The sequence below is a fragment of the Eumetopias jubatus genome, unplaced genomic scaffold (genome assembly GCF_037043125.1).
Source record: "Eumetopias jubatus isolate StellerSeaLion01/CBP00866 unplaced genomic scaffold, mEumJub1_p1.0 scaffold_17, whole genome shotgun sequence".
Lineage (NCBI taxonomy): Eukaryota > Metazoa > Chordata > Mammalia > Carnivora > Otariidae > Eumetopias > Eumetopias jubatus.
Window position 1 is genome coordinate 81,648,947 of NW_028274823.1, and position 20,998 is coordinate 81,669,944.

Genomic DNA, 20,998 nt, shown 5'->3' on the forward strand with positions numbered 1-20,998 from the left:
TAGTGCCATTGTATTACCTGTAAGGTGACTGTTAACTGTCTGTTGTCTGTGTTCGTTTCTGCTCTTTGCTGTTTTTAGGTTCTCTCTTTGCTTAGAGGACCCCTCTCAATATTTCTTGGAGGGCTGGTTTCGTGTTTGCAAATTCCTTTAGTTTTTGTTTGTTCTGGAAGCTTTTTATCTTTCCTTCTATTTTCAATGATAGCCTAGCTGGATATAGTATTCTTGGCTGCATATTTTTCTCGTTTAGTGCTCTGAAGATATCTTGCCAGTCCTTTCTGGCCTGCCAGGTCTCTGTGGATAGGTCTGTTGCCAATCTAATGTTTCTACCATTGTAGGTTACATATCTCTTCTCCCGAGCTGCTTTCAGGATTTTCTCTTTGTCTCTGAGACTCGTAAGTTTTACTATTAGATGTCGGGGTGTTGACCTATTTTTATTGATTTTGAGAGGGGTTCTCTGTGCCTCCTGGATTTTAATGCCTGTTTCCTTCCTCACATTAGGGAAGTTCTCTGCTATAATTTGCTCCAATATACCTTCTGCCCCTCTCTCTCTCTTCTTCTTCTTCTGGGATCCCAATTATTCTAATGTTGTTTCGTCTTATCGTATCACTTATCTCTCGAATTCTGCCCTCGTGATCCTGTAGTTGTTTCTCTCTCTTTTTCTCAGCCTCTTTATTTTCCATCATTTGGTCTTCTATATCGCTGATTCTCTCTTCTGCCTCATTTATCCTAGCATTTAGTGCCCCCATTTTTGATTGCACCTCATCAATAGCCTTTTTGATTTCGATTTGGTTAGATTTTAGTTCTTTTATTTCTCCAGAAAGGGTTTCTCTAATAACTTCCACGCTTTTTTCAAGCCCAGCTAGTATCTTTAAAGTCATGATTCTGAACTCTAGGTCCGACATCGTACTAATGTCCGTATTGAGTAGGTCCCTGGCTGACGGTACTACCTCTTGTTCTTTTTGCTGAGGTGATTTCTTTCGTCTTGTCATTTTGTCCAGAGGAGAATAGATGAATGAGAGAACAAAAGGCTAACAGGTTTACAACGTCCCCAGCAAATATACTGTATACAAATCAGAAAAGACCTGAAACCAGGGGAAAAGAAAGGGAAAGAAAGAAAAAAGAAAGAGAAAAAGAAAAAAAAAAAAAAGATAAAAACAAAAACAAAACAATTCAAAAAAGGCAGAATATGATCAAATATGATCAGGCTAGTGCATAGATCAGTGCCACACACTAGATTTTGGGCGTATTTTGGTCTGTTAGAAAAAAGTGCCTCCTAAAATTTTAAAGGAAGAAAGACATATATGTACAAAATAAGGGTTGATACAATGAAGGGATGGAAGATGACTGTAAAGATGAAAATTATAAAAGATTTTATAAAAGGACTTGGTAAGATAAGTTGTTTGAAAAAAGAAAGAAGATTTAAGGAAAAAAAAAAAGGAAAAAGGGAGAGAATGTGATCAGGCAGGAGACTAGAACAAAGCCATACACTAGTGGTTTAGGGTATATTTTGATCTGTTAGAAGAAACTGTACCTCAAAATTTTAAAGAGAGAACAACTTATATATATATGCCAAAAACAAGGATAACTACTATGAAGGGATAAAATATGACTCTAAAAATGAAAAAAAAATAAAAAATGTTTTTTTTTTTTTAAAGGGATTTATAAGATGTTGGTTGAAAAAGGGAAAAAGAAAAATAAAAAAAAGTCAACAAAAATTAACTTTGATGAAATAATGAATCATGGTAAAAAAAAAAAAAAAAAAGAAGCCATGAATCTATGTGCAGTATTCCCCTAGCGCTGGAGTTCTCCCGTTCTCCTTGATCGGTAAACTTGGTCTTGGCTTGCTGGCTGTTCGTGCTGATCTTCTGGGGGAGGGGCCTGTTGCCGTGGTTCCCAAATGTCTTTGCCGGAGGCGGAATTGCCCCGCCCTTGTCGGTCCGGGCTAAGGAAGCTGCTCCAGTTTGCTCTCAGGAGCTTTTGTTCCCTGCAAGCTCTCGGTACAGCTTTGGAGGACCAGGGCAGAAATGGTGGCCTCCCAATCTCCGCCCGGAGGAGCCGAGAACTCGGGGCCCCACTCCTCAGTGCGCCCCCAGAGAAAAGCAGTCACTCCCGTGTCCCCGGTCTCCGGCCGCACTCTGTGCTCACCCGGCCTGTGATCTAGCGTTGCTATCTCTGGCACCCGACCCCGCTCGGAGTCTCCAAACCCAGCAGATCCCTGCAGTGCGTTCCCGCACCTCTCCTCCCCGGGAAGGAAGGGGAGTCTCCCCGGATCTGCTGCTTGTTGGGTCCTTGCTGGGGGAGCCGTGCCCCGACTGGGCCGCAGATCACAGTTTATGGCCACCCCGAGCTGAGAGCCCGCGACTCTGCTCCGTATCTGCAGCCGGCTTCCCCGCCCTGACACCTGGGAGCTCTGCAGCACTCAGGCACCCCCGGTCTCTCTGTGACCCCAAGGGTCCTGAGACCACACTGTCCCGGGAGGATTCCACCCCCCGCTTAGCCACTGCAGCGGCGTCCCTCTGCCGAGCCAACTTTTAAAAGGTCCGATTTTGTGCTCCGCGGCTCTAGCACTTGCCAGAAGTGGCCAACGGAGGCCCCTCCCCCGCCGTCTATCCTCCCGAATATCGCCTCGGATTCACTTCTCCGGACGTCCTACCTTCCAGTAAGTGGTCGCTTCTCTGTTCAGAGAGTTGTTGCTACTCTCCTGTTCGATCTCCTGTTGAGTTCGTAGGTGTTCAGAATGGTTTGATCCCTATTCAGCTGAATTCCTGAGACCAGACAAAATCTAGGTCTCCTACTCCTCCGCCATCTTGCTGGACATAAAGAATTTAATCAAAGAAAGCGATCTGTAAATTTAGTGAAATCAGCATTTCCGTTCACTGGGGACAGCAAGTATAATTTGAAGTAAAAGAATGGGGTTATTCCAGAGTTTGCTGGGGAAAGGTAAAGAAGAAAAGGGAAGAGACTAGTGGAAAAGGAGGAGGTAGAGAGGTGTTGCCAATGATGATGGAGGTAGGTCCCAGAGGGGTTAGGATCAGTAGTTAAGAACATTTTAAGATTAAGTTAATTTACTCTCAGTGAAGTGGGGAGATGTTATAACTAAATGGGAATGAGAATGGAGGTTTAGGACCTGCTGAGGTAAGTATGTGATCAGGATTTAATGAGCCAAATCATTGTGGATTATGAACATTAGAGCATAGTTGAAGGAAGCATGACTTTATTGGGAATTCAGTGTTTTGTTTTTATTAACTTCAAGTATTTCTCAGCATCTCGGTAGCAGATAAACAATGGTGGTGCGGAGGTGGTGAGGATAAGACTGACGGGTACAAGTCTAAGGGGTTCTGAGGTTCAACAGAAGACATTGTTAAAATGATGACCTGTGGTCCAGGCCATTTAGGAAGTCAAATATTGCCAAGTGGGGGATAATTAAGTGGGAGTGCAGAAGGGAATTAAAAGAATTGAGAGTATACACTGAGGGTAAAAACCACATGTGAATATGGGTCAGGAGGAAGCTATGACTTCTATGGTCACAAAGGCAGAGCGCTGAATATAGAAGCTGAGACAAAGTTTTGAGGCTACTGATAATCAGTGGGCCTCATGTGAATTTAAAGGCAGTGTAGCTGTCAGCTGAAAGAAAGGTAATCGATGATGTTGGTGCATTCATATTAGGAACAGTAACCTAGAAGTAGTCATAATGTTTGAATTAGAATATTTGTAAATAATTTCTAGCCTGAAGCCAGGAAAACTTCCCAGCTTGGTGAAATGTGGGAGATGGTTTCTGCAGGGTGTTAAACAGGGACAGGGATTTTCTGGGCATCCGCTGCTGCTTGGATCCTATTTAGATGTAGTAGAAGAGTTCTTATACGTATGTCTTCTGAAAGGGTGGTTAATTGGGATGTAGAGAAATGGAATCTCTAGGTAAGCTCTCTCTGTTTAAGAGCTTTCAAGTACAGTATGAGTAACGTAATGCTTGACCTGTACTGAGCATTTATAAATACAGTATTTGGGTTAGCATATTAATTAGACTGTATAATATTTTTGAGATTGTAGTTTAATTGTCAAAGGCCACAAAAGATTCACTACTGAGAATTCTTCTACGTATGAAAGTCACATACTGTGACCTTAGTGAATGTCTTCTTATTTTTAGTCCTGTCATGATACCTTAGTCTTCAAAATTTAGTTATTTTGAGAGAAGTATTAGCCGAAATATTTTATGAAGAGATGATACACTGAAACCTTTCAAAAGAAAAAACCACGAACTGTCAGCTGCCAGGGATTTTTAAGAGCAGCCATCACAGAATGCCGGTTACACTGGGACGAGCTAACGTTTGCCGACACCAGGAAGCCATTGTGACCTACATTATCGATCAAGTGGCTTTCGCAACTAAGGTTTACTGGCACTGAATCTTAGAGGACTGAAAACCTGAAGTAAATTGAGATAGGAAGTCAGTAGGGAATACACGGTTAGCGTTGCCTGATTGGCCAAGGAATAGGTAGAAGTGATGGGGAGAGAAGAGCAGCCAGAGGGGGAAACTGGAGGAGAGAAAACTGTGCAGCACTGTGCTGTACGCCCAGGGGCAGTGGAAGAGCAAGATAGTAGAAGGCCATCTGATCCTGTAACTTCCAGAATACATCCAGTAAAACCAGAAGAGATACATGTGCACTAACCCTAAAAGGGGAGATGACTTGTGTCCTCTAGAAAAGGGTGTTTCAAGAATTTTAATATAAGTTTATAAGAGATTATATCTAGGGCGCCTGGGTGGCTCAGTCTTTAAGCGTCTGCCTTTGGCTCAGGTCATGATCCTGGAGTCCCAGGATCGAGTCCTGTATTGGGCTCCCTGCTCAGCGGGAAGCCTGCTTCTCCCTCTCCCCACTCCCCCTGCTTGTGTTCCCTCTCTCGCTGTGTCTCTGTCAAATAGATAAATAGAATCTTTAAAAAAAAATAAAAACCAAATAAAAGTTGGTAACTAGAAAATGTAATTGTCACTGAGCTGTAAATGATAAAGCAATGTGTGAACATAAGCTGTTTTTAGAGTACAATCATAATTTTGTTTTTCTTGGTAAAACATTTTAGAAACGGGTTCAGTTAAAGGTGTCAAAGCTAAAAACAGTTGAATAACTTCTGGAACACAGTTTGGTGTTGGTATGATGTGTTTTGGGGGTACTTTCTTGTTGTTTATTTGTTTATTAACCATGTTCTGCTCTCCCAAATGAGGAATATTAGTGTTTCAGCAAAACACGAGCTCTGGAATTAGATCAGGGTTTGAACTCTGGAAATGCCAATTCCTAGCTTGTAATCTTGGCAGTTCTTTTGATTTCTTTGATCCTTGGTTCCTCATCTGAGAAATGAGCATAATAAAAGCTACTTCTCAGGATGATTTTAAGGGCTGATTGTAAAAAAAATGAAAATGAGTTTTGCCCAGTAAATACTAATTTCTTTTTTCTGTCAGTGTTGCTAATGCAACTTGAAGACATTGTTAAATGGGACTGCTTTCATGGGAAAAAGATTTTAGGTAGATTTTACCACCGCATTTTCTAGCTCTATACTTGTTATTTAGGAAATCCCAGACATAAAAGGTTGTTACTATTTAAAGCAAGAGGCAGTTGTGGCCTGGAGTAAAAATTTTTTTTTTTTTTAAAGATTTTACTTATTTATTTGACAGAGACACAGCAAGAGAGGGAACACAAGCAGGGGGAGTGGGAGAGGGAGAAGCAGGCTTCCTGCTGAGCAGGGAGCCTGACATGGGGCTTGATCCCAGAGCCCTGGGATCATTACCTGAGCTGAAGGCAGATGCTTAACAACTGAGCCACCCAGGCGCCCCCTGGAGTAAAATTTTAAGAGCAGGTAGCTAATGGGGGAAAAATCAGCGTTTCTCAACTTGGCACTATTGACATTTGGGGCCAGATAATTGGGGAAGGGCAAGCTATGCTGTGCCTTTAAGAATATTCAGCAGCATCGTTGTCTCTTCGACTAGATAGCAGTAGCACCCCATCCCCCCAGGTTGTGACAGCCAAAACTATTCCCAAACTTTGCCAAATGTCCTCTGGGGGGCAAAAATCACCCCTGGTTGGAGACCAATGTTTCATCAAAAACTAATGATGTAATGTATGGTGATTAACATAACATAATAAAATAAAATTTAAAAAAAATTTAAGGACCTTAAAAAAAAAAACAGTGTTTTACAGCATAACCTAAAAAGAACACATTTGGGATGGCTTCACATTTATAGAAGCATAATGAAAAAGAAGAGTAAATTGATGTTATTACAGATACTAAAATAGGATACCTTTAATAGCTGACACATAAAGATTTAAAGTCAACAAAAGAGAAGATATTTACAAGAAAGAGATTAAAGAACCTTGGAAAGGCTATTTTATCCATTGCTTCAGTAATTTTACAGGAGATAGCTAAGGGGGAAAACAGTGTGGTTCATAGCACTTTTTTAAAAATGCTACATTATAAGGATATGATTTATCCTAATTTATCCACATTTATCCTAATCCTCCAGCCAATCTCTAACTGTAATGCTGTGTGATATGGATTTCATTTAAAGCAGCAGTACCCCCTGACAAGAACAAGATCTTACAGAATCAAAGTATTTTAGGGGGTGCCTAGCTGGCTCAGTTGGTGGAGTATGCACCTCTTGATCTCAGGGTCGTGAGTTCAAGCCCCACGTTGGGTGTAGAGCCTACTTTATGTAAAATAAAGGATACAATATGATTTTTTTTTAAGTATTTTAAGAAAACGTAACAACAAAAATTTTGGTCTTTATTTCTAAAAATGCTCACTTAATTGAAATTTGAATGTGTTTTCTGTAGGTTTTTGAAGACTCCTTAGTGGTCACAAACTCCCTCTTATAATTGGGGACAGTAGAGTCATGTGGGTTCGTGGATGGGCTCTGGAGTTGGGTTGCCTGCATGTGTATGTTGTCTTTTCCATTTGCTAACTTTAACCTAAGGCAAATTATTTCATCTGAGCTAAACTTTTAATTTCCTTTTTTTCAGTGGGGAAAAATTGTACCTACCTCATAAGCTCCCTCAGGGGATTCAGTGAGTTAATCCATTTTCAGTATTTTAGCATGATAGTTGGCACTCTCAGCAAATGTTTATAACCATTTTTTAAAATTTTAATCGAAAGCTTTGTTGCTTTGGTAAAGCTCATAGGTTTAAAGCTAGTTTTGCCCAGGTCTAAAAATATATGTAAGTATATTTCTAATTTAGAGTTATTTTTACTATCTCTGGTTGCCTAGTCCCAGGAATTGGCTTTAACTAAAAAGGACAACATCTCAGAACAATTTGAGATTTGATAGCTCTGGGCATCTGATGTCAATAACTGGGTAATTTGAAGGAAGTAAGGCACCTGTTTTCAGAAACTTGTTTTAAGGGAAGAAACTCCATTTGTCCGTTTTTTGATAGGCTTAACTCCTCTGTCTTCCATTTTGAGGTTTCATCTCCACCTGTCATGATAATCCTACTAGGAAAGAGATCGAGTTGGACCCTGGAGTCTCAATGGAGCAATAGAAGGCCCTATATGTATCTCTTCAGTCATGTACCTTATATTTTCCATTTCCTAGGAGCTGGTTTAAATTGCTGTGATTTCTGTGGAGTTGGACACTCAGATCTACCCGAGGGCTTACACTGGGGAAAGATGAGATCAAGGGGCCTAGAATTTTCCTGGAAAATTCTTGTATGTCTATTCATCACTGTTTAGACTTCACAGATATCATCTCTTTTGGAGTGCCAGTACCTAAATATGAAATTAAAGGAAGTTGCTTGTTTTTTCGTTCTAGGCAGAAAAATTAATGAAACAGATTGGTGTGAAAAATGTGAAGCTTTCAGAATATGAAATGAGTATTGCTGCTCATCTAGTAGACCCTCTTAACATGCATGTACGTATCTTTAATCTAAGATTTTTTTGGTGTAGCACTTTGTGTCAGAGTTCCTGAAGACGACCAGGTTTGATGATTTTCTAAGAGGAATCACAGGAGTCCGCATAGCTTTGTGCTCACAGATACGATTTAGTACAGCAAAGGGATACAGGGCAAAATCAGCAAGAAAAGAGGGGCCTGGGATGAAGTCTGGAGGAAATCAGGCACAGGCTTCCGGAGTGTTCCCCAGTGAAGTCACACTCCTTCAGCCACAAGTTGTGAGAACACATGTAAAATGCTGTCCACCAGGGAGGCTCCTTAGCGCCCACGGTTTTAATTGGAGCTAGTCGCGTAGACCACTTCCTAACATCTCCCCAAATTCTAGACTTTCAGAGGGAAAATGGATGTCCCCACCATAAACCATTTTGTTTACACAAACAGTTGAGGCACAGTGAGGTTTTCTTACTGGGGAGTGGTGGGAATTCTCCTGAAATCTAAGCTCCCATACTCCAGCCAAGGGCCAGCCCCACAGGCAGGCCTTTCTGAGGACAACAGTCTGGAGCCTGCTGTATTAACGTTTCTTGGCATACACTTGTTTAGATAAACTTCTACTTTAATTCACCTTTATGGCATATAAAAAGTCCTGCTTTAAGTTATATGGATATTTGATTCAGAGTTTAAGTATAGATTTTCATAATAAGGTATGGTAGACAACACAAGCTTCTGAATTCCAGTTTTTCCATTCATGGCCTTGGCAGATTATTTCCTCTTTGACTGTCAGTTCCCTCCTGTATAATCCAGGGACCCTGTGATACCTACTCTACCTACTTCAAAAGGATTATTTGAACATCAGATTAGTGTGATTTATAAACTCTAAAGTCCCGTGTATTTTATAACAACAAGCGTAAATGAATTTTGTACAACAGATAACAAATAAATAGAATAAATATGATATTCCTATCTCTAAATCTGGAAAATAAAAGTCTATAATGTCTTTTAGTATACATATGCGCAGAGATACATGTCCCCAGAAGTAATCCTCCATTTGAATTTGATTTATAAATTTAGAGTGAGACTTTCTTGACCTTACCAGCGTTCACTTTTGAGTAAGGCTGTATCAATAGACTCTGTTTTTTGTTACAGGTACAGTGGAAGTAGGTGGTGATTTTTTTTCAGATTTGGCTATGGCTTTTCACCCCCTTTTTTTTTTTAAGTTGTAGGGAAAGTAAATCACTTGTAAATAATTGCTTCTGACTCACCCCATCTCCAGCCCCTTTACTCTGTCAGGTTAGAGCTAGGTTGATGTTTTTTACTTAGGTCTTTTTCAGTTAGTTTATTCTCCCCTCCATCCCTCACCCCCCAGATTTTTTAAGTTGAGTCAGAAGGCTTGAAAATACACAAGCTGTGTTTATTTTGAAAGTACATATCTCCTTTTTGCTACTTATAAAGATAAAAGTTTTGGCACACTTAAGATTAATAAAATTCAAAAGTCCAGTTTTGTGTGACTTTATTTCTAAAATCTATTTCTGTTATATTTGACAGTATCCTGTATGAATTAGGGGCATTCCTGGTATGAGTGCCTGGTATGAACTAGGGGCTCTCCCCATCAGCCAGTGCTGACTTAGCTGTTTGAACTGGTTCTCAATCTTCTTGGCAGAGTATCGCCTCATAAATGGAGTGAATTCAGTTTATTAGACCCCTGTGGAGTTCTGAGTGCTGGGCCTGGTGCTTTTTTTTTTTTTTTTTAAATAGTAGATAGTTGACTATTAAGTTCCTTTTTGTAATTTCATTATTGCTATGAAAAGTCTTTGCTCACATTATATGTTAATCTTTTATTTACAGATAATTATCAGATTAAAGTGTGCCATTTGGGGGGGATTTTTTTTACTTCATTGAGTATACATACATAAATTGTAAAATCCATGTCGACCTTACCTTTCACCAGGTTACTTGGAGTGATATTGCAGGTTTAGATGATGTCATTACGGATCTGAAAGACACGGTCATATTACCCATCAAAAAGAAGCATTTGTTTGAAAATTCCAGGCTTCTGCAGCCTCCAAAGGGTATGGTACAAGTTTCTATTCGCTAAAGTATTAAAAACATAGGAAACATTGAAACTTCCTGCCGTTATAGAACTGGTATTTTTGAGGGTGGATTTTTAAGAGAAAACTGAGATCGAGTGTGCTATTTTATAAATAGTAGTTTTAAAATAATTGCTCATTCTTGGGCACCTGGGTGGCTCAGTTGGTTAAGCGACTGCCTTCGGCTCAGGTCATGATCCTGGAGTCCTGGGATCGAGTCCCACATCGGGCTCCCTGCTCGGCAGGGAGTCTGCTTCTCCCTCTGACCCTCTTCCCTCTCGTGCTCTCTATCTCTCATTCTCTCTCTCAAATAAATCTTTAAAAAAAAAAATTGCTCATTCTTCAGCTTCCCAAATTTCAGTAAAAATTTTTCCCTATAATTACATGTCAAAACAATCCCTTTATTTCAGACACATTTTTACTACTTCCAAGTAAATAAAAATTGGGGAAATTGAGGTTAAAAAATCCAAAGTCATGATATGGGTTCTTTTGTTTTCAGAGTAAGACTTCTTTTTGTTGTTTCACAATTTAGTGATTTTTTTTCCTCTTAGTCATCTTAATTATTTTTGGATTGCAGTGGTGTTTTAGAGGAAATACTGAAGTACCGATGAACTAGAAATTAAATGCTATTTATTTATTTTATTTTATTTCATTTAGAGAGAGAGAGAGGCAGAGGGAGAAGCAGGCTCCCACTGAGCAGGGAGCCCAGTGTGGGACTCGAGCCCAGGACCCTGGGATCATGACCTGAGCCGAAGGCAGAGGCTTAACCATCTGAGCCACCCAGGCACCCCAAATGCTACTTATTTTTAAGGGAAACTTCTTTATTCCTATTTAGTAATCACTTTGAAAGCCCTGGAACTCAAGAATTAGAAATGCTTATTTAAAAAAAAGAAATGTTTATAACTCCATCCTTAAATGTAATACTTCTATTCTTGTCCATTCAGATATTAATCATGTTTAAATATTAATCATGTTTAAGTTTTGCTCAGGGTGATTCAGATGGAGCCTAGAGGATAATTGGCAGTGAGATGAATAGAGGTGTGTTACCGCAGCTTTCAGATACACACGCTACAGCAGAGCTTGATTTACAGCTACACTTCTTTGTATGCCCAACACTAGACAGGTTTGCTTTTCTGTTGCTAGTCAAGGCTGAAATCAAATTATTAGACACATACATTTTTTTTAAAAATAGGATCTGTAGAAATACGAAAATAGCACTATGTATAAGTTATAGTTGCTTATAATCTTACTAATTTTTCAGTGTCTATCAAAAAGTGCATTAAATTATGTTTCAGAAGTAATTGCAGCCAGTAACTGTACATTTTCATGAAATAGATGCTTTTTGCTTCTGGGAAATAGAGGATGATGACAGTTATCACCAAAAATGACATGTTCTTTTCATTAACTAAAATAACAAAACTGTTTATTAGGTATTTCTTTTTATTTTCTAAAACAACAAGCTGCCTTTTTTCCCCCCTAACAGAAAGCATTTAGTTTATTATGTTTTTAAAAAATTTTCCCCCCAAAGAAAATTCAAATGATTTATCTGAGCCCAGATTAGAAGAGTAAAGTAAAAGTTGAGTTATTCAGTTACGTTCTTTACTACCCTCTTCCAGGTCATTGGTAGTCTGAACAAGAAAAAACTTTTATAATTTTTCATGTCTCAGTTTCACAAAGTTAGTGAATTTAGAAAAGTGAGTTGTGTTTCACATGCTGTTAGAGAAAGCTCCTTTCCTTATCAGCGAGCTCTTAGGCCAGGTAATTGGGTGACTTCACCAGCTGGACTTGGCCCTAATTAGCACAGTAGATACCAAATTATGATGGGATACTTCAAAGTTATGTGTAAATCTGCTGCTTATTTGAAAGCATTATCCAAAACTAGAGGTGGTTTCTATGAGTATTTCAAATTTTTGTAAGTTATACAAGTATCTCTTGATTATGTAATCTCAAGTTACACTGTTTGAGGCTTTTTGGCCCTGCATTTTTGGATAGTTTCTTATCAGGAACAAAAGTTTGAAAAACCATTGACTTACTTTTTGACCCTGAACATAAATTGGATATTAGTGTACAGAAGCAGAGCATAAAATCAGTTGCATACCGTAGCTTGTTCCATTTTTGAACTGGAAATAGGTTACCTAGGCTAGAGTCATTGCTTTATTGCCAATTTTATGTTATCCCTAGACAGTTCATTGCTATCTAAGCCAAAAGTCATCACTGCCTCAGAGACTACACAAGGATAATTTGAGAATGACTTATAATATACAAGCACATGAAATCATACAATTACATGAAGGTATAAAGTTGCAGCTCTCAGGCCAATAAGGGTTACAAGAACATGCCATAAAATATTAATGGTTGTATGAAAACAGTAACCCTTTGTTATTCCAAAATTTACAATTAAAATTCCATCTGAATGCTTTATAGTTCTTTTTATAAACTGTAACTTTTGTAATCATTATTTTGGCACAAAAGTTTTATGTTTGTGAATTTCACCATGTTCAATGCATCATGAAATTGTAAGTAACTTAGGAAAAATATATCTTGAAAAGTCATTTTTCTGGGGCTGCAAAAGCCTCCTTCCCTCCCCCCCCCCACCTCTTTGACTTTGTATTTAAATAGATTTAGTTTTTACAGATACTTATTTTTCCACCTTTTGGACAAATTTTTTATTAAAGCTTGAAAATCAGTAAACTAGCTCAAAAAAGAAAAAAGATGGTTACTAGTAAGGTATTTGTCACTCGGATTATTTCAGATTTGGATCTTTTGTCCCAATTCTCCTTTTCTCCCTCATCCTAAATCTTTTATTTGTGTGCAGTATTTATGAAGTAAAGCCTTACCAAAACGGATGAAATACTGTATGGTGACATAACATAACATATAAATAAAGAAAAGTTCTCATTTAAAACATAAAAAAAGGGGGGTTTGAGTTTTTTATCCTCTACAAAGCACGAAGTAATAGGCACAGTTTTTTGTTTTATTGAAATTGGTTGTAAAAGTATCAGACTGAGCTCAGAAAAACTATTTAAAAGGTTGCAAAGCTAATAATTGAAGCCAAATGCCTCATATTCATTTTCAGGACCACTCATGTATCACTCTTCATAAACATGAACAAAGGATATAGAAGAGGTGCCACTTTTAAAAACCGCTAGGTTCTTTAATAACATGCCGGATGAAACAACATGAATCTTGGTGAAGCAACATACATACAGAAATGGGGATAAAGCGGTTGAATGGATAATTATAAAGCTAACACATAACTACCACCCAGGTCAGGAAGTGACCAGTGACTGCCCCCACCTGCTCCCTCATCTGTCACATCTCTGTCCTCCAGCAGATTATAGAATCCCAAAGCTTTACTTGCATGTTAAATCTTCAGACATTAGTTAGAAAAAAAAAAACTGCTTAATTAATAACCCTAATTGTAATCCTTGAAGAGCAGTAATAGGAAAAACTTAATCCTGCAGAAATGCCAAAACTGAACTATTAGGAATAAAATATTCCAACTGATAAATGGATACTATGAAACAAAGAGGACATTCTACAGATACTTGCCGAGGTTATAAAGTGACGGTGTAGCTGCAAAATCAACAAGATATGAGGACTTTTGCATCAATAGATTGTTCAAAAAACCCCCTAAGATTCAAGTAATATGTATATAAAAGTTTGCTCGTAGATCTGCATTCCATATTAAATTATATGATCAAAATAACAAATGTAATAATAATTCCAAGCTTCTGCAGTCATCCCATGTTCGCAGTTTGATTTGAATTAAATGACATTAGATGACTACTCTGTAGTCACATGTTGCCATTCAAAAGAAAAGTGTCAGTAGAGAGTTCAAATTATAACTGACTTAACTAAATTTTTTACACGTAAATGAACTTAATTAAAACTTGCAAAGGGCTGCATGGAAATATTAACATGTTCTGGCAAAACTTACTGATTTAAATTTTAAAATAGCTTCAGAAAAGTTTAGTTTAAGATGATTAAACTTGGCTTAGTTGAATCTTAATTATTAAGACTACCAGAAAAATCTATTGTGCCAGAAGAAAAGTTTGAACATTATTTTGAAGAGCTTGATGTGAAAAAATTTGTTAGTTTTATGGAATCAAGCTCAAGTTTCTCATTAAAAAAAAAAAAAATTTGGGCAGGGTGGGATTTTAGTACAAAATATTTACTTTTCTTATATTTTGTATTTTAATTTTTATTATATAATATTTTGGAAATCTCCAAAGCCTTTTCATTTTACCCCAGCATGCCATCTGTAAAGACTTGTCTTTTTAAGTGCAATTACATGAGAAAAGTAGAGAAGCTCTGAATTAAGCAGATATTTAAGTCTGTAGATCACAATTTCTGTCAGACCTGTGTATGGTCAGGATTTTAGTATTATATTAACTTACGAAAGTGTTTCCTCATTTTAGTTGAAAAACAGTTGGTGATGATTCCCAAAATGCTTAGGAGCTCGACCAGTTTGGGTGTCTCATATTAAAAGCATGACCTTAATTTGTATTAAGCAGTAAACTGCTGTCAGTGGAGACTTTAGGTTAATAATACAGTTTTATTCCTTGGAAATTAAAACAGGAGTGATTGGCTGCTTTTGCTCCTTTTAAGAGGAGATCCTTATCTGGGTGGGAAAAGGCTCATGCCCTGTTGGCCAAAACTTAAGTTTGCTGAGTAACAGTGAAATAGTGTTGGCTGCAATCAGTTCTGAAGAAGTTCTCGGTTTTCTCTGGGCTACTGGTGATGCGCTGTTGTGCTTTGTTAGCTCGTGAAGGTGGGCGGTGTTAGACCATTTTGTCAGCTCTTGGTCAAGGGGCGGGAGTGTTACTGTCTTCTTTCCATGAAGGGAGGAGACACAAGCGTGCTATGATTATAACCCCACATAGGTGTCATCACTGACACTGAACTTCGAGAAAGTGGCGTCTTCCTTTTCTACTATTCACAAAAAAATTATCAGTAACAAGTGAATGTTGGGGAAAATTTTGGTGCAGGCAGCATTAATATTATGTTGCTTATCACATAAGCTAAAGCAAATACCCCGTTCTCTTAAAGGAAACGATAAAATAACATGTTTATTTCCAGGTGTGCTTCTCTATGGGCCTCCAGGCTGTGGTAAAACATTGATTGCCAAGGCTACCGCCAAAGAAGCAGGCTGTCGATTTATTAACCTTCAGCCTTCGACGCTGACCGATAAGTGGTATGGAGAATCTCAGAAACTGGCGGCTGCTGTCTTCTCCCTTGCCATAAAGCTACAGCCGTCCATCATTTTTATAGATGAAATAGGTATGCGATCTTTCTATGGAGCATTTTAAAGCGCCATTCTTAAGGGTGGTATTTAGATGACCGGATTTAGTTTTTAACATTTATTAGATCAAATTAAGAAAGCAAAATAGGTAACCAACGTCCATATATGCTCTGTATAAATTTCCATATTAGAAAATGAACCATAATCTGTTCATGACCTTACTTGATAGTCATTTTCTGTCTTCTCCCTGTTAACAGGCAGCACGCAGTTACAACACATACCTGTTTCCTTACGCATGTCTGTTTGTCCAGGGTAGATGCCTGGAAGTTGAGCCATGAGGTTGTGTGATGGGTCTGTCTTCAACCTCACTCATGCCTGTTTCCACTCTCACCATTATATAGTTTCCCTAAAATTTATTTTTTCAGACATTATCATTGATTTTTTTGTCACTTTAAAGAAAATGAATTATCTCATTGTTGAGTTGTGTTTCCCTGCTTTGCTAGCAAATTTGGGCATCTTTGGACATGTTGACTAGTCATTTGTGTTTCCTTGCTTTTAAATTGCTAGTTTTTCTTTGGGGTTATTTGCATTTTCTAGGTAATTCTTTGTTGATGTTTATTATGATTGCAAATATTTTCTAGACTGACTTGTGTTTTCACTTTATGATAGTTTCTTTTACAGGGACTTAAATTCAGTTGTATTTATCTGTCTTTTTTCCTTATGATTTATGCTTTTTGTGTCTGGCTTACAAATCCCTTCACTATCACCATAAATAGTCCTCTTTTTAAAATAGATAGTGTGAAGTAGGAATCTAATTTCATTCTTTTCCATATGGACAGCCAACTTATAAAATAGATCATCTTTCCCTGTATGTCATGACTTTTATATTAGTGCACTTTTTCTGTATTTTATGGATCATCAGTACTTTTGTTCTGTTCCTGGTATGGTGAGTCGTAGTAAAGCTATGGCAATTAAAACCACAGCTTTGAATTCATTATACTATGACATGCAATATGTTAGGCTGTATAGAACTCTAGAGAGAAAAATAGGTACAGGTGTATAGTCTTTTGGTTACTTGTTTGCCTTGTGTGTCTCTCTCAAAAATTTATTACAACAGTTTTGGAGTTTGGGTGTGAATTTTGCGCAAAAGCGCAGATAGCTAGATTTTTAAAGATTTCAATCTAGGAGGTGTAGTCAGATTGCCTTTATTTTGCTAGCTGATATATTTGGATATATTTCTCTTATATCACTGTGTGCTTTTTTATTTACCAATCTAGTGGACTTTTTTTTACTTTATCTCCTTTTCCCTGCCAAAGTTTTTGAAGTTCCATGTTGTTTTTCTTTTAGTGAAACATTTAGCATACCTACTTGCCTTAAAAGTCTAGGCTAACCATTTCTATCGTCCTCCCAAATAATATAGGGACCTGACAACTCTTAAACACTAATCATTCCACTCATCTCTTACATGTTAACTTTTTCTCTTATTTTGTATCCTCCGTACTGGTTGTTATTTCTCCACTGGTGGTACTTGTTTAGAGACCCACGTTTGCCAGTTTGTTTGCTCACTGTTGCTTCTTGAACATCTGCCTTTTCTGGATTTAATTTCCTTCTTAACCAAAATCTGTTGAAGTTCTTTCAGCAAAGATCGTGAATACAGTAAATTCTGTCTTTGGATGAAAATGTGTTAATTCTACCTTCACTCTTAAATGATACAGAATTATTTTTCTTCAGTATTTTGAGGCTACAAGTCCATTGTCTTCCAGTCATTGTTGCTTTTGAGAATTCTGCTTATAGTCAAGTATTTCTTTATAAGTAATTTGTCTTTTCTCTCTAGTGCTATTAGATTTTTATCTTGTTCTCCTATTTGATCATGGTTTTGCAAGACTTACATTTTGTAAAAAATACACATATATGAATGTGCATACACCCACTTTGCCTCTCTACTTAATTTTGAGTCATTTTCACAGTTTTATCATCGAGTTCTCTACCATATTTCATCAGTTCTAAAATATACCATTTTGTTATTTACATTTTAACCTTTCTGAAATTGGGATAGCATGTTATAATTTAATTGGCAGTTTTTTCTTCTTTTAGCATTATAACTGGTAACATTTAAAACTTTGTTGATGCATAAAATAATGGTACAACTAAAAACCAGTTAGTCTTTAAGTAAGGTATAAAAAGCAATTCTTTTCTTGGCTGTGTTTATGTTACGACCATTGGGTGTGTATCCTTTTAATTATATTTGAACTTGAGAAGTTCTGTTTGATTCTTTTTCAGATTTATCTTTTTTCACCATAGTTTGCTCTTCTGTTTGAATTTCAATCCCTTTTATGTCTCAGTTTTAAACATACTATTTTTATATAGTTTTTTTTGGATTGTTTTTTCTGTGCTCTGAAATTCTACTCCTTTGTATTGCTAACTCTTTTCATACAAATTTGTTTCCTTGGGTCATTTCTGACATTAGATAGCGTACAGCATGTTTTTATATTAGAATTCTGCCTTGCCTGAGAACAATCGAGTAGTTTTCATATCTTGCACAGAGAGCCTGTGGGGTCTAATCACTCACGACCAATTTTTATGATAATTTCTCAACTTGGATGTTTCTAGACTGAATGAATGACAGTCCAAATCCAGACTTCACGCCTGAGAGAGACTCCCCCCCACTGTGGTCTTGGTTTTTTACTTTTCAGGGGAGACTCGTTTATTCCCAGAGCCCAGACCGAGACAGACAAACTTCTTTAACTCCCTGTAGTAGTAAGCAGAATTTTTTTCTGTGAGTGTGCATCCTTTTGAGCGTCGTGGTTCCAGCGTGAATATTAACATTGACGCAGAACCTTCCAGTGTTATACACACATTTCTGCTGTGTCCACAAACGCACACACACAGCGGCATAGTCACCTCACATTCTCACCATTTGTTTCCTGCTTCCTCTTTTCCTGAGCTCTGTGAGTTTTTTTCCCCTTTTTTTCTTAGAATCTCAGGTACTCATTAAGCTTTTTTAAAAAATTACTGGACTTTGTTTTGTAGAACAGTTTTTCTTTTTTAGATTGATTGATTTGAGAGAGAGCGCAGAGGGGGAGAGAGAATCTCAGGGCGACTCCCTACTGAACACGGAGCCCCACACGGAGCTCAGTCTCACCACCCTGAGATCACGACCTGAGCCGCAACCAAGAGTCAGTTGGTGGCTCAGCCAACTGAGCCATCCATCTGCCCCTAGAACAGTTTTAAGTTTATAGAAAAATCGAGCAGAAGAAAGTACAGAGAATTTCCATCTTCCCTCCCCCTGCACACACAGTTTCCCCTATTATCACTACTTTGCATTAGTTTAATACATTAGTTAGAATTTATGAGCCAGTATTGATACATTGTTAGTAACTGAAGTCCATAGTTTATATTAAGGGTCATTCTTTGTGTTTACAGTTCTATAAGCTTTGACATGTGCATACTGTCCTCTGTCTACCACAGTATCAGGCACCCTGAAAATCCCCTGTGCTCCACCTGCTCGTCCTAAACTCCCAAACTCCCAGCAGCCACTGATCTTTTCACTCTTTACCTTTTACAGAATATCATACTTGGAATCATACAATATGGAGCCTTTTCAGATAGCTACTTCCACTTAGCAATATGCTTTTAAGGTTTCTTCATGTCTTTTTGTAGCTTGGTGGCTCATTTCTTTTTATTGCTGAGTAATATGCTATTGTATGGTTTTACCACTGTTTGTTTATCCATTCATCTATTGAAGGACATCTTGTTTGCTTCCAGTTTGGGGCAGTGATGAATAATGCTGCTAACAGCAGTGATTTGCAAGGTTTTGTGTGGACATACATTTTCATCTCAATTGGGTAAATACCTAGATGTGCATTTGCTAGATTGTATGGTAAAACTGTGCTTAGCTTTGTAGGAAATTACCAAACTGCCTTCCAAAATGGCTATACAAGTTTGCAATTCCACTCGTTTAGTTGAGAGGTCCTGTTGCTCACCATCCTCTCGCATCACTTGATATTACCAGTTTTTTGGATTTTAGCTATCCTATTAAGCATATCGTGGTATCTCATTATTATTTAAAGTTGCAATTTCCTAATGACATATGATGTTGAGCATCTTTTCATGTGCTTATTTGCCATCTGTGTTATCTTTTGTGAAGTGTGTGTGCCGATCTTTTGCCCATTCTTTAACTGGTTTGTTTTCTTATTGTTGAATTTTAAGTGTTCTTTGTATATTTTGGATACCAGTTTTTTTATCAGATAGGTATTTTGTAAATCTTTTTTCCCATTTTGCGGCTTATTTCTTCTCTTAACAGTGTCTTCCACAGGGCAAAATTTGGAATTCTTTTTCTTTTTCTTTTTTTGGGGGTTCTTTATTCAGAATTTTAATAAAAGTCCAACTTAACCATTTTTTTCTTTGATCAATTATGCTTTTGGTGTTGTATGTAAAAACTCCACCAAACCCAAGGTCACCTAGATTTTCTCCTGTATTATCTTTTAGAAGTTTCATAGTTTTGTGTTTTACATTTAGATCTATAATCCATTTTGAGTTAATTTTTGTGAAAAAGTATAAGGTCTATGTCTAGATATATTTTTTTGCACATGGATTTCTAGTTGTTCTAGCACCATTTGTCGGGAATGCATTAAGTTTAAAATAATACATTTTTCCACGTTGTCAGTATTTACATACATATCTTTTTCCATTCTTTTCAGCATCTGAGCTCTTAGGTTCAAAGTGTATCTCGTAAGCAGCAGACAGTTGGGTTGTTGTTTTTTGTTTGTTTGTTTTTTAATGCAGTCTAATTTCTTAACCATGTACATGGGTATTCTAAGACCGTCTCCATTTAATGTTAATTACTGATATAGTTAGGTTATTTATACTTATCCAGCACTTTTAAGTTTTTCATATTATTTTAAGCAGCTGTCTTGCCAGAACCAGCTTCTTAGTAATGAAGATAATTTAGGACTAATTAATAGCAGAGTTGTGGTTAGGTAGGTGGCTGTACCTTACACATATTATCTTTAAAAAGAAGCAATTTAAAAATGACAGCATTTTCTACATCCAGAGTAGATGGGTTAGTTTGGTACATAGTCCAACAATGGGACAGACTGTATAAAATTGGAACTACGTAAGGAAATCCAGGATATATATTTGCCATCAGAAGACTCTGTCATCTTGGGGTATTGTGGTTTTGCCATAATTACTTAAAAAAAAAAAAGCTTTTTTTTTTTTTTTAAAGCCTGGATGGACCTTTTGCAAAGCATTTCTGAGCTACTTGCACATATAGATTGACAGACTTCAAGTTGTAGTTTCAATGCAGAAATGTTAAATGTACTCAGAAATGCCATTTATTTGAAGGGATATAAGAAAACATTTGGAATAGGATTATACTAGGCAATCCAGGATTTGTTTTTACTGTCTTTTTTTTCATTCTCAGGATGTCCTGTCTTCCAGGTCTTTTCATTCTGGAAGGAAAATGTTTTCCCTCCTTTCAAAAGCATTTCATGTTCTTTGTAGATAATTGGGAAGACAAAATAATTCAAGGAAAAATTTGAATTGTCCTTAAGTCTATGACTGAGAAAGAACTAAAGCAATTAGCATTTTGGTGTACTTTCTTTTTTTTTTTTTCCAGCTGCCCCTTTAGATGGGACAGGTTTCTTTTTTTTTTTTTTAAGATTTTTATTTATTTACTTGAGATAGAGAGCATGAGGGGGGGAGGGTCAGAGGGAGAGGCAGACTCCCCACCGAGCAGGGAGCCCGATGTGGGACTCGATCCTGGGACTCCGGGATCATGACCTGAGCCGAAGGCGGTCCCC

General features: G+C 37.6%; 1 protein-coding gene across 7 annotated transcripts in view; it reads left to right on the plus strand.

The window, feature by feature from the left end:
- The window catches only part of ATAD1 (ATPase family AAA domain containing 1), a 60,219-nt gene that overhangs the window by 14,890 nt on the left and 24,331 nt on the right, over positions 1–20,998 (plus strand). For 6 of the 7 annotated variants that reach the window (XM_028104560.2, XM_028104564.2, XM_028104565.2 and 3 more), the window contains 3 exons: positions 7,788–7,886; positions 9,811–9,931; positions 15,032–15,232. In XM_028104560.2, the coding sequence (XP_027960361.1) occupies positions 7,788–7,886; positions 9,811–9,931; positions 15,032–15,232 (421 nt within the window). Of the gene's footprint in view, positions 1–2,593; positions 2,660–7,787; positions 7,887–9,810; positions 9,932–15,031; positions 15,233–20,998 lie in introns of those variants that run through there. The other variant, XM_088020089.1, reaches the window with a different exon arrangement.